The sequence below is a fragment of the Lynx rufus genome, unplaced genomic scaffold (assembly GCF_022079265.1).
Source record: "Lynx rufus isolate CCGP_SWC_20201006 ecotype Redwood Valley unplaced genomic scaffold, mLynRuf1.p SCAF_8, whole genome shotgun sequence".
Classification (NCBI taxonomy): Eukaryota; Metazoa; Chordata; class Mammalia; order Carnivora; family Felidae; genus Lynx; species Lynx rufus.
The window spans coordinates 117679218-117692089 of NW_025814896.1; the positions used below are offsets into that span (position 1 = coordinate 117679218).

The window sequence follows — 12872 nt, forward strand, 5'->3', positions numbered from 1 at the left end:
TCTCTCTAAAGAAGATTCAAAAAATACACAGATCTGGTATCTTATTACTAAAGCACAAGAAAAGACCTATTATCAAAAGAACTTTCCCTTCTAGAACTACCCCTGGTTATCAGCCTCAGATCTGTAAAAAAGGAAAATTATCAAAAGAAAATGAAAAATAAAGACAACTATGTTCCCAAAACAATTTTTAAAATGTCTTTTCCTATTTTTCGTTTTAGTAGTTCCAAATGATGATTTTCTAGAAGATGCTATGCTCTACTAAATCAAGTTCCCTTGATAAAAGAATCTAAAATTTAAGTGTAAATAAACAGGATGCAATTTGCTACACAAAAACTCAATTGTAGAGAACTTATCTCTTATTAAAACAAGTCTAACAACCATGTTCTGCCTGCCTCTTAGTAACTAAATCAAAATACAAATACTCTGTGACTACTATGGCAAATAGGCTCTGGCAAAGCCTCCTATTTAGGTTAACATAAAAATCAAAAAAGGCAGAAGGAAATTAAATAATTGGATCTAGGCCAAGTTAAAGAAAGTTGGCATGTTATTTTTAAATACATATACCATGTTACTAAGGAATAATTTTAATGAACAACTACTCAGCCCCATCCCCCCACACACCCTACAAAGGAAGACATTTAAAATCAGGTAAAGAAACATAATCTTTCTCTAATGATAAAACAATTAAAATTTCACATCATTTAGGGTGACACATAAGAAAAAGGTCTACAGAGACAAGTACAGTAACCACAGGAAGGTCCAGGGAGCTGAGAAAAAATGAAGTTTGTAAGCACTTGAAGAGGTTATAGTGATGACCACTTTTAAAGGCCAACACTCACTAAACTAGCCAGAACTGCTCAGACAGCCAAGAGAAAAGGCATCACTGGAACTCAGCAACATGCGAAACCCAATGGAAATCATCACAGCAAGTCCTGGCTTAAGGTACTGTATTCAATTATGTGACCCAGCTGACTGCTAACAATGGTCAAAACAGCACCCTCTTTAGTTAGTAAGAGTCTGTCTTCTCCATTAACAGTGGCCAAGTAGAAGCCTCGGGTTACAATTTGGAATTTCTGAACCTGTGCTGCTCGGGATGAGAGAGGGAACCAGCAGCAATCTTAGTTAAGTTCCTAAAGTTTCAAGTTTGGCTCTACCCAATAATTTGTTAGTCTCATGAGTAATCTTACATTTCAAACTCAAAAATGGTCAGTGATTTTATTACCTCATTTTCCCCTAATTTCCTCTTGCTCTCTACCTCCTCAGTTTGTGAAGGAGGAGGTTTGATAGCTGCATGATGACCAGGTACCCCAGGCACCAAAACTTTTGCTTCAGAATTCATCACTGGTGTTCTCACCTGTTAAACAGGAATAGCCGGCATGTGACAAAGGGAATTATGCCTTAGTCCTTGTAAGATTTAGCCCCAAAGAAAACTAACAGCTTTTAATTGGTTTTTCTACTGGAAAATCTTAACATAATTAACTTAATAGGATAAGAACTACACACAAATTTTAACTGAATGTTAGTAAATAAGTTTCCAAATTATAATTTGAAAGTTTATAGTTTTAAGGTTTTCAATAGCACATGAGTAAAAACCAGGAAAAACAACATTTAAAGATTACTTAGAAACATTAGAGAGTGAAGTTGTACATTTTACTACCACCTCCAGTAATCCAGCTTTGCCAGAAATGCTCAGACAGCCAAGAGAAAGGTGTCATCTCTGAAACTCAGCCAGAAGCGAAACCATATATGGATGTCATCATAGCAGGTCTTGGCTTTTTTTTATTCCTCATTAAACTGCCAAACATGTATCTACATGTAGATGCCATGTTATATTCAAAATAAAAAATCATGATGATAAGCTTAAATATGGTATTTAATTCCAAACCCATCATTTAGGGCTTTATATCCTTAAATACAGGATTCCTCCTTTAAATGCTGAAATCAGCAAAATAAGTTATTGACAAATGTTGTATTTATTTAATGATCATACACGAGGTAAAGGACTAACTCCCAAGTCTTTAACTTTTAGTTGTCTATTCACTCATTCATTCAACAAATCAAAAGCACAGGAAAGAAGTTGTATAATCTTGTTACCTAAAACTTAATCTCACCAATTTGTTAAGATCATAAGGAGGGTATTAAAGAGTCTAAACATAATATTATATAACAATTCAATTCACCCAAATCTCTTTTTTCTCAACTTCTAATACGAAATGCACTCACCTTTGTTATAGCCGTCTCTACTTTGGGGGCCCAGCAGTTTGAAATGTCTCTTACTAAACACATGTGAGGTTCTTTGGAACTTAAAGCCTGGGAATATAATTTTAAGGAGAGGGGAAGAAAGGGGGCGGAAATGTCAAACAAAGCAATTGGGAATAAGAATAACATGAAAAGCCAATGTGTACTTGTGCATTTTCATAAAAATACAAAAAAGTATAGAAAGCTTCCCCACAAAACTCAGCCACTCAGACTGACCACTACTCGGACTGATGGCAGCAGAGAAAAGTGGGTCAACTCTGAAGATATTAAGCATAATGTGTACTTTTTTCGGTTATGAACTGCTCAAATTTTTCACATGTATAGTTTTAAAAGATGAAGAGGTTTTTAAACTATAACAGATTTTTAAAGATTCCTGTTTGTCACCCTTGTAAAAAAATAATCTGGGCTATTTAGGGTCCCCCCACTATACTTTCCACAAGCAAGTCAAAGACAGCACTGCTGAACAAATTGCTGTAAGGTGGATCTCTAAATCCTGATGTGCCATTACAAGGGGGACAATCAGATGCAGCAAAGTACATGTTACCCATAAGCCTGTAAGGTTTTATGTAATTCTCTGTTCTGTGCCCATATAATTAATCAGCATCTGGTAGGACACAAAACAAGCAGGAAACAATGGCAGCATCTTCAGAGGACGGTTAGGGGGTCCAGGTACAGCACGGAGAGTTACGTTTATAGCTTAATACCTTTCTCCCTTTTTCATTAAACCATATCCATGTGTTCAATTCTTAAAAAGTAAAATAAACTCCACAAGAGTTTGCTTGGGCACATAATATTTCACTCATCATCTCCCAGAAGGCCTTACTGAATAAAAGCAGTATAAATGAAAGCTAAAGAAATCACCTATTGGACACGCCCATAACTCACCAAAAGTCTCCAAAGAAACTTTCAAAAAAGTTAAGTAATTGCACCACCCATTACATTTCCACTTAGAAAACTCAATGAGTACTGTTACTAAAGGCTCTTTTATTAAGATGTATCTTTTGGGTACTTGGGTAAAATTCATTCATACCCTGTGCTGACCAAAATGTTAGTAAATGTGGGGGCTATTGAGCACTTGAAATGTGGCTATTCCAAACTGAGGTATGTGCGTAAGTGAAAATATATACCAGATTTCAAAGACAGAATACCAAAAAAAAAGGCGAATAAAATATCTGAAATAATTTTTCATACTAAGGATTAAAATATTTGATATGCTAAACTGAGGGGGTGATGGGGGGTGGGAGGGAGGGAAGGGTGGGTGATGGGTATTGAGGAGGGCACCTTTTGGGATGAGCACTGGGTGTTGTATGGAAACCAATTTGACAATAAATTTCATATATTGAAAAAAAAATATTTGATATGCTAGGTGAAGTAAAATTATATACATAGCTCTCACAAACTAAAATAAACTACCCAGTGAAAGATCCTTCAGTTACAGGAAAATACACGACTTCTTTTTAAGTATTCAAATAAGCAGACCAATGAATCACTCCACGGTCATCTTTTTTTTTTCATGTCCACGTTGATGCTATTTTGCTTTACTCCAGAGTAGTATCTACGTACCACTCGCTCAATGGTGGGCTGAAACCAATTGCCATATACAAGCAACAATGACATTTTGTCTGAGCAAAACCCAGCTGCTAGAATAGGAATGGGTTTTGGTGTTGATTTCTTGCCTTTCCCAGGTGTCACTATCTGAATTGTGCAATTTGAAGTCAAAGGCTTTTTGCAGTATCTAGAAATGAAAAAAAAAATAGATTAGAAAATTTGAAACGTCTCATATGAATGCTTTGAAGCTGGCATCAAGTCAAGAAATGTAACCTCCTGCGGCCCCCACACTATCACCAGAGTGACCAGGATCCCCACACCACTAGTGTTGCTGTCAAGACCTCATCTAGCAAGACCTCACCACCAAATCTGCCTGGACACCAAGTGCCCTTCCATCCCATTGTCAAGCCCCATAAAGGGCGACAAGATCCCAGGTACTCTCTCGCTGCCTTGTGCTTCAGTCCCAGAGGACTCTCTGTACATGCCCTGTTCCAATCAGTCCCATTTCCAATTGTTTCCAACCCGCAAAAGCCTCACCATGACCTCCGCAATGCAGTTCCAAGAGCAAAATTATCAGCAAAATATAAACAACAAAATTCCATCGTCTAATATAAAAAATTCCATTGTCTACTGCTTATCCAAGGGCTTTCATCAGCTTCTTGCTCTACGGTGGCACATCAGGGCAGATCTCCCAAGCTGTAGCTGTTTTCTCTCCATAGCCTTTATGTCAGAAGCCTAGGCATGAGATGATTTTAAGAGTGTTCCGTGTTCTTCACAAACATTTCAAGATGAATAGTCTGTCTCTTTCCCTTCTAAAACCTGGGTAAGTGTTGTTACCAGATACCAGCTACCTCCCTCTCCTGCTGTCATCCAATGATTTCTGGGCCACTCCCCCAGATTTCTTGAAGATTCTAGTGGCTGTCATTCTAACACTACTCCTGAGGAATTCCTTTCTTAGCAGTCTGGTCTCTGCATCCACCGTGCAGGCTGATGATGCTTCTGATACACTGTCCTCCCAGCTCCATACCCTCCCGCCTCCAACAGCCCCGCCCTTCACTGTGTCTCAGCCTCTCACTCCTCACACCACAGACATCTTACTCCCAACAGGTGCACCACACCATCCTTCTAGCTCATGCCTCCTAGTTATCCTGACTCCACAACCATCTCCATCCAGGATTTCTGGTCTTCTACCCCTCTGTAGTCTATTCTCAACACATCCAACAGAATGACTCAAAGGCTTAATAATGTCTTAACACTTAATACCTGATGAGGTCAAACCTTATCAGTCTTCTGCATAAAAGCAACAGCTTACTATTGCCCATGGAGAGGTGCTCAATTCCTCACAGCAGCCCACCATCTCTGGGCCCTTAGTTATATGTTCCACATACGTGTATGACTATATCAATAAAGGCCTCAAGTGTTACACACCAAAATGTTAAGAGTTACCTCTAGGGAGTAGAACTCAATGCAGGGAGAATTAGGCTTTATAACCTATTGTCTACACATCCTAAATGTTTTTCAATGTTTTATGCCTTCATAACGATTTTATACTTAAATAAATTCCTACATTAGGATTGTAAAAGGAAGAATACCAACTGACAAAAAGTTGAAACCATCTTAAAGTTCACATGATTGAGTCTCAGACCACGTTTACAGAGAATGGCAAAGGTTGCCAAGCTTTCTATAAAGAGCAGATAGTAAATATTTTAGTTTTGGGGGGCCACGTATGGTCATACTGGATTTGACCCACAGGTCATAATTTACTGATCCTAGATCTATGACTACTACACATGCTAACAGCAACACCCCCCTCTGTCCACCAAAACAATAGCATTGCCATGCTTCATTGATCCACATATATATGGCAAGGGAAACTATTATCAAAGTTAGAAATCAAGGCTTTACCAAGTTCACAAGCAAACTTTTCCAACTGAACCACTTTCAGTTAAAATGTATCACTAGAGGGATGCCTGGGTGGTTCAGTCTATTAAGCATGCAACTTCAGCTCAGGTCATGATCTCATCGTTTGTGGGTTCAAGCCCCGCATCGGGCTCTGTGCTGACAGCTCAGAGCCTGGAGTCTGCCCCAGATTCTGTGTCTCCCTCTCTCTCTGCCCCTCCCCTGCTCATTCTGTCTCTGTCTCTCAAAAATAAATCAACGGTAAAAAAAAATTTTTAATGTATCACTAGAGGGGCACCTAGGTGGCTAAGTTGGCTAAGCATCCAACTCTTTTAAATTTTTTTAAACATTTTTTTATTATTGGGAGACAGAGAGACACAGAGCATGAGCAGGGAAGGGGCAGAGAGAGGGGGAGACACAGATTCCAAAGCAGGCTCCAGGCTCTGAGCTGTCAGCACAGAGCCCGACATGGGGCTTGAACTCACAAACCGGGAGATCATGACCTGAGGTGAAGTCGGATGCTTAACCGACTAAGCCACACAGGCACCCTAAGCATCCAACTCTTGATTTCGGCTCAGGTCATGATCTCACGGTTCATGAAATCAAGCCCCATGTCAGGCTCTAAGCTGACCGGAGCCTGCTTGGGATTCTCTCTCTCCCCCTCTCTCTGCCCCACTACCTCTCATGCATGCATGCATACTCTCTCTCTCTCTCTCAAAATAAGTATAAACTTTAAGGTAAACCAACAAAATGTATCATTAGAACTGCCAACATTTACTAAGCATATATCATAAAACTACTTTACTACCCACAAATATGAAGAAACGGTCCACAATCCAAAAACTTGAATCCTCACTGGAAATGTATATAGTCATATGGATAATTAATAATTCTTTCAAAACAACCTAACTGAAAAGTAATGTAAGGCAAAGAATACTGAGGTAGGAATAAAAAAGAGTAACAAGTCAGGGAAAGAAAACAAATTTGACTTGAGAAATTTCGTACTTACCCATTTAATATGTGTTCAAAAAGATGAACTTGACCATCTTTGCAAACAACAGCTAACTTGACAGGCTAAAAGAAAAATTAAACTGATTACTCTAATGGAGAATGGCCTTCATAATATACTTATAAAACTTCAACTGTCCTCCCCACCCCTTTAAATAACCAGAGAAAAAGTCAGAACACCAAGGTGGCACAACTCTTGCATTTAAAATTCATTACTGTCATCTAAACAACTGGAGTTGTTGCCAAGCATAGAAATAAAAGTTTAAGCCAAGAAGATAACAAGAAGAATGCAGCCTGGAAGTTATAGGAGCAAAGTCACTACCAAGTGCAAAGTCACTGACAAAAGAAACTGGCAGGCCCCGCATGTCAGAGCAGTCAGATCCTTGAACACGGGGGGTGGCTGGGTGGCTCAGGTGGTTAAGCATCCAACTTCAGCTCAGGTCATGATCTCGCAGTCTGTGGGTTCAAGCCCCGCATCGGGCTCTATGCTGATAGCTCAGAGCCTGGAGCCTGCTTCAGATTCTGTGTCTCCCTCTCTCTCTGCCCCTCCCCCACTCATGCTCTGTCTCTCAAAAATAAATAAATGTTAAAAAATTTTGGAAAAAAAAAAAGATCCCTGAAAACACCATGGACACGGTCCCCCTGCTCGGAAGTGCACACCACAGTCATTTATTTAATGGTTACTCTGGACAGTCCAAGAAGATTTTTGTTACATTTTGTTCTTTCTTCCCTCATGTCCCCTACTTTCCCAAATCATTAAATCATCAAAACACTAACTTTAAAAATATAATTTGTGAAATCCAAAAACAAATTCTCAAAAATTGAGCCATTTACCTCTTCTTTATTTTCTGACAACGTCAAGTCAATATAGACAGGTTCATCTGTAACTGTAAAAGACATCACTGCATTCTTTTCTTTGTTTTCTGACCGGACCTGCCTAGATAACAAAACCCATGATTAGGTAGTAAGAAATTTAACAACAAAAAAAGATGAGCACCTAATGGGAGTAACAGCATTAGATTCCCAATAGTTTTTGCATCTTTTGAAAGCTAAATAAAGAGACTACAGATCAAACTTAGACCCATTTGTGTCACTGCCACTTAACATGGTTGCAGGGAAAAGAGAAAGCACTAATGCCCTTATGCAGATTTAAACAACAAGTAACATTCTCTATTCTTTTCCACTAATCTGTTTATCTTGATGCCAATACCATACTGTTTTGATTATTGTAGCTTGACAAGTCCAAAAATCAGGCAATGTGAGTCCTCCAACTTTTTTCTGCTTTTTCAACATTGTTTTGGCTATTCTACATCCTTTGCATTTCTCTTTGAATTTTAAAATCAGATGGTCAATTTCTACAAGAGAGTTTGCTGAGATTTTGACTGGGTTTACACTGATTCTATAGATTAATCTGAGAATTCACACAATAGCAATGTAAAGAAAATAGAGTCCAGAAATAGACCCATGCGTATATTTAACCCAAATGACCCTCATTATTTGTGGATTCCTTCTTTGAGAATTTGCTTACTTGCTAAAATTTGTTAGCCTCCGAATCAGAATTTGTGGAACTTCCATAGTCTTGAACAGAGCAATAAAAATGCTCAAAGCAGTGAAAAATAGTAAGAGTTGCCCACAATGTTCAACAAGGCTATGCTCTGACTTCTTCCTTCAGCTCTCATACTACAGAAGTGTTATTAGTATTATTTAGTATCATTAGTATTATTTAGAATGCTAAAAAGTATTTTCATTTTGTTTTCATGTTTTTGTTGGTGATTTCACTTTTAAAATGTCCCTTAAGGAGGCGCCTGGATGGCTCAGTAGGTTAAGCACCAGACTTTGGCTCAGGTCATGATCTCACAGTTTGTAAGTTCAAGCCCTCCATCAGGTTAACACGAGCCCCACACCACACTTCAGGTGAGCTCAAGCCCCAATTTGAGTGAGCCCCTCTTCTCTCTCCCTCCCTCTCTCTGCCCCTCGCTCACTTGTGCCCTCTCAAAAAAAATAAAAAAATAAACAGTGCCCTAAGTATAGTGCTCAAGTGCTGTCTCATGTATCTAAGAGCAAAAGAAGCTGTAATATGCCTTAAGGGAAAAAATATTTGTTAGGTAAACTCTGTTCTGACAGGGGTTAATTAACTATATACATGATGTATTTTCAAACAGAAACACACATAAAATGAGACTATATATTGATTAAATGACAAAAACGTAACCAACAAAACTTGCAGAAACCTAACCTTATATTTCCCGGAGGAATCACAGTTCAGTATCACTAACTCTGCGCTCATGAGGACTTTATACAACATAACAACTGCAAGTAAGAACCAACTGTATATGTATATCCATGTATATATGCAAAAACAGTTCACTGGAAACAGTCTTTTCAACCAATGGTACTGAGACCAATGGATATTCCTAACACAAGAACATAAATTTCCATCCATTTAGGAATGCAAACTGGTGTAGCCATTCTGCAAAACTTATGAAGTTCCCTCAAAAAGTTAAAAATAGGGGGTGCCTGGATGGTTCAGTCAGTTGAGCTTGGGCTCAGGTCACGATCTCCCAGTTCGTTGAGTGCAAGCCCCAAATCGGGCTCACTGCTGTTAGTGCAGAACCCGCTTCAGATCCCCCCACTTTCCCCTAAATAGACATTTGCAAAAAAAAAAAAAAGTTAAAAGTAGGGGTGCCTGAGTGGCTCAGTCACTGGGCATCTGACTCTTGATTTTGGCTTAGGTATGATCTTGCAGTCCGTGGCATCAAGCCCCACACATCAAGCTCTTCACTGGCAGCACAGAGCATGCTGGGAATTCTCTCTCCGCCTCTCACTCGCTCGCTCTAAATAAATAAATAAATGTAAAAAACACAACTGTCCTATAACCCAGCAAGAGCAGCACTACTAGGTATTTATTCAAAAAAAAAAAAAATACTAACTCAAAGGGATACGTGCACCTGATATTTCTACAATACCAAATATCTACAATAGCCAAATTATGGAAACAGCCCATTGATGAATGGATAAAGATGTGATATACACCTCTCTCTCTCTCTCTCTCACACACACACACACACACACACACACTGGCATAAAAAATGAAATCTTGCCATTTGCAGTGACATGGGTGAAACTAGAAGGTATTATGCTTAGTGAAGTAAGTCAGCGAAAGACAAATGCTGTATGATTTCACGCATATGTGGAATTTAAGAAACCAAACAAAGAGGAGAAAAAGGCAAACCAAGAAACAGACCCTTAACTATACACAACTAGTGGTTGGGGGTGTGGGGGATGGGCTAAATAGGTGATGGAGATTAAGGTGTACACTTGTGATGAGCACTGGGTATTTATGGTAGTGCTAAATCACTATACTGTACACCTGAAATTAATATCACACTGTATGTCGGGGCGCCTTCAGCTCAGGTCACGATCTTGCAGTTTGTGAGTTGAGCCCCGCGTCATGCTCTGTGCTGACAGCTTGGAGCCTGGAGCCTGCTTCAGGTTGTGTCTCCCTCTTTTCTCTGTCCCTCCCCCACTCTAACTCTGTTTCTCAAAAATGAATAAACATTAAAAAAATTTTTTTTTAATATTACACTGTATGTTAACTGGAATTTAAATAAAAATTTTTAAAAAACTGTCAATCATTCCTTGTACCATATACACATATTAGCTCAAAATGCAAGCCTTAAAACTAAATCTTTCAGAAGAAAACCTTTGTGACCTTGGATTAATTAAGCAAAGATCCCGAAACATGATCCGGACTACATCAAAATTAAAAACTTCTCTTCGAAAAGACAATGCACAAACTAGGAGAAAATATCTGCAAAGCATATACTTGATAATGGGTTTATATTGATAATATATATAGAATTCTCAAAACTCAGTAAGAAAACAAACCCACTAAAAAATAGGCCAAACATATGAACAGATACTTCATCAAGAAACATATCCAGATAGCAAACAGGACAAGATTCTCAACGTGAGTGGCATTAGGGAAATGCAAACTAAAACCACAGGGAGGTACCATTACATACCTACTAAAATGGCTAAGGTTAAATGATTATATCAAGCATTGGTGAGGATATGAAAGAATTTGCACTCTTATACATAGCTGGTCAGAATGTAAAATGTAAAAATGGTACTATCACTTTGAAAAAACTTGGGGCGCCTGGGTGGCGCAGTCGGTTGGGCGTCCGACTTCAGCCAGGTCACGATCTCGCGGTCCGGGAGTTCGAGCCCCGCGTCAGGCTCTGGGCTGATGGCTCAGAGCCTGGAGCCTGTTTCCGATTCTGTGTCTCCCTCTCTCTGCCCCTCCCCCGTTCATGCTCTGTCTCTCTCTGTCCCAAAAATAAATAAACGTTGAAAAAAAAAAATTTAAAAAAAAAAAAAAAAAAAAAAGAAAAAACTTGACAATTTTTTTCAGTAGCCCCAACATGGGCTTGAACTCATGACCCTGACATCAAGAGTCACATGCTCTACTGACTAAGCCAGCCAGGGGCCCAAACTTGGCAATTTCTTAAAAAGTTAAATATATATCATATGATCTAACCATGCACTCAAGGTATTTACACAAAAGAAATGAATCATATGTCCATACAAAGATTTATACACAAATGTCTGTAATAACTTTGTTTTAATGTTTTACACAACAGGTTTTATTTATTTATTTATTTATTTATTTATTTATTTTTAACGTTTTTTTTTCCTTAATTTTATTTTTTATTTTTTAAAATTTACATCCTGGGGCGCCTGGGTGGCTCAGTTGGTTAAGCATCCGACTTCAGCTCAGGTCATGATCTCGTGGTCCGTGAGTTTGAGCCCCGCGTCAGGCTCTGTGCTGACGGCTCAGAGCCTGGAGCCTGTTTCAGATTCTGTGTCTCCCTCTCCCTTTGCCCCTCCCCCACTCACATTCTGTCTCTCTCTCTCCTTCAAAAATAAATAAACATTAAAATAAAAGGAAGAACATGTGCAGTTTATTATACATCAATTATACCCCAATAAAGGTATTTTAAAAATTTAAGGCACAAATTAAAAAAAGAAAAAGACTAACAGTAAAAAAACATGATTTGCAAACACAATTCACAATCAGTTTGTTTTTATCAACTAGTGAGACTTTATACATTCACCAGTAAACAAGGGCACCTAGGTGGCTCAGTTGGTTAAGTGTCCAACTGACTTTGGCTCAGGTCATAATCTCACGGCTTGTGAGCTCTTTTGAGTTCGAGCCCCATGTCGGGCTCTATGCTGCTTCAGATTCTGGGTCTCCCTCTCTCTCTCTCTCTGCCCCTCCCCCACTCACTCACGCGCATGCTCTCTCCTTCAAAAATAAACATTAAAAAAATATATATATTCACCAGTAAGCAATCTTTCAATATTTTTGTGTATAGAAGAAAACTAAGAATTTTATTGGATCACTTCTAAGTATTCCCATTTATGAATTCTTCATAAAACAATACTCATTCTAACTTGAAGCCATTTATACTATACATTGTTCAAAATCACTGCCATAAGACTACTTTATACAAAAGAAACTGGTATCTTAGCTCAACAACAGGATAGTACTGTCCTTACAGTAATATGAAAGTGTTTTTTTGCTTAATTTTCACTCAGCAGCAAGAAGCCTTCAAATGTTATTTCCTAACAGAAATGTGTCTTTCAAAGGTAATCATCAGGGAACCTTAGGCTTCCTCTACCTACAAAACACAAAGTTTTCCATAAATGGTCTTTGGAGGCAGCCTTTTAATATGGGTTTTTAATTTTTCAAGTTTATTCCTCTGTTAGTAGGAAGCCCACAGGCATACACATACTATTTGGGGGATGTTAAGACAACAGAAATCAATTTCTCTTTTACAGAAGAAATTTTGTAGGGGCATCTGGGTGGCTCAGTCAATTGAGCATCCAACTTTGGCTCAGGTCATGATCTCACGTCTTGTGGGTTCAAGCCCTGCACTGGGCTCTGTGCTGAGAGCTCGGAGCCTGGAGCCTACTTCAGATTCTGTGTCTGTCTCTGTCTCTCTCTCTCTCTCTCTCTCTCTCTCTCTCTCTCTCTGCCCCTCCCCCGCGTACACTCTGTCTCTCTCAAAAATAAACATTAAAAAAATATTTTTTTAAAAGGAGAAATTTTGTAGCTGGAGACCCCTAGGTCTAGGAAGCCAAACAGGTGAAGC

The 12872-nt window shown here is 38.8% G+C and overlaps 1 protein-coding gene and 2 non-coding genes across 3 annotated transcripts in view; all 3 read right to left on the reverse strand.

The window, feature by feature from the left end:
- WDR43 (WD repeat domain 43) overlaps positions 1 to 12872 on the reverse strand; it is a 46847-nt gene that overhangs the window by 14005 nt on the left and 19970 nt on the right. The window contains exons 6-10 of the mRNA XM_047068677.1: positions 7549 to 7651; positions 6716 to 6780; positions 3823 to 3994; positions 2224 to 2310; positions 1223 to 1354 (exon numbers count right to left, since the gene is read on the reverse strand). Coding sequence (XP_046924633.1) covers positions 1223 to 1354; positions 2224 to 2310; positions 3823 to 3994; positions 6716 to 6780; positions 7549 to 7651 — 559 coding nt within the window. The remainder of the gene's footprint in view (positions 1 to 1222; positions 1355 to 2223; positions 2311 to 3822; positions 3995 to 6715; positions 6781 to 7548; positions 7652 to 12872) is intronic.
- On the reverse strand, positions 854 to 929 carry LOC124504474 (small nucleolar RNA SNORD53/SNORD92). Its single transcript, XR_006960447.1, has one exon. It is a non-coding gene; the product is annotated as a small nucleolar RNA SNORD53/SNORD92 (small nucleolar RNA).
- On the reverse strand, positions 1686 to 1765 carry LOC124504473 (small nucleolar RNA SNORD53/SNORD92). Its single transcript, XR_006960446.1, has one exon. It is a non-coding gene; the product is annotated as a small nucleolar RNA SNORD53/SNORD92 (small nucleolar RNA).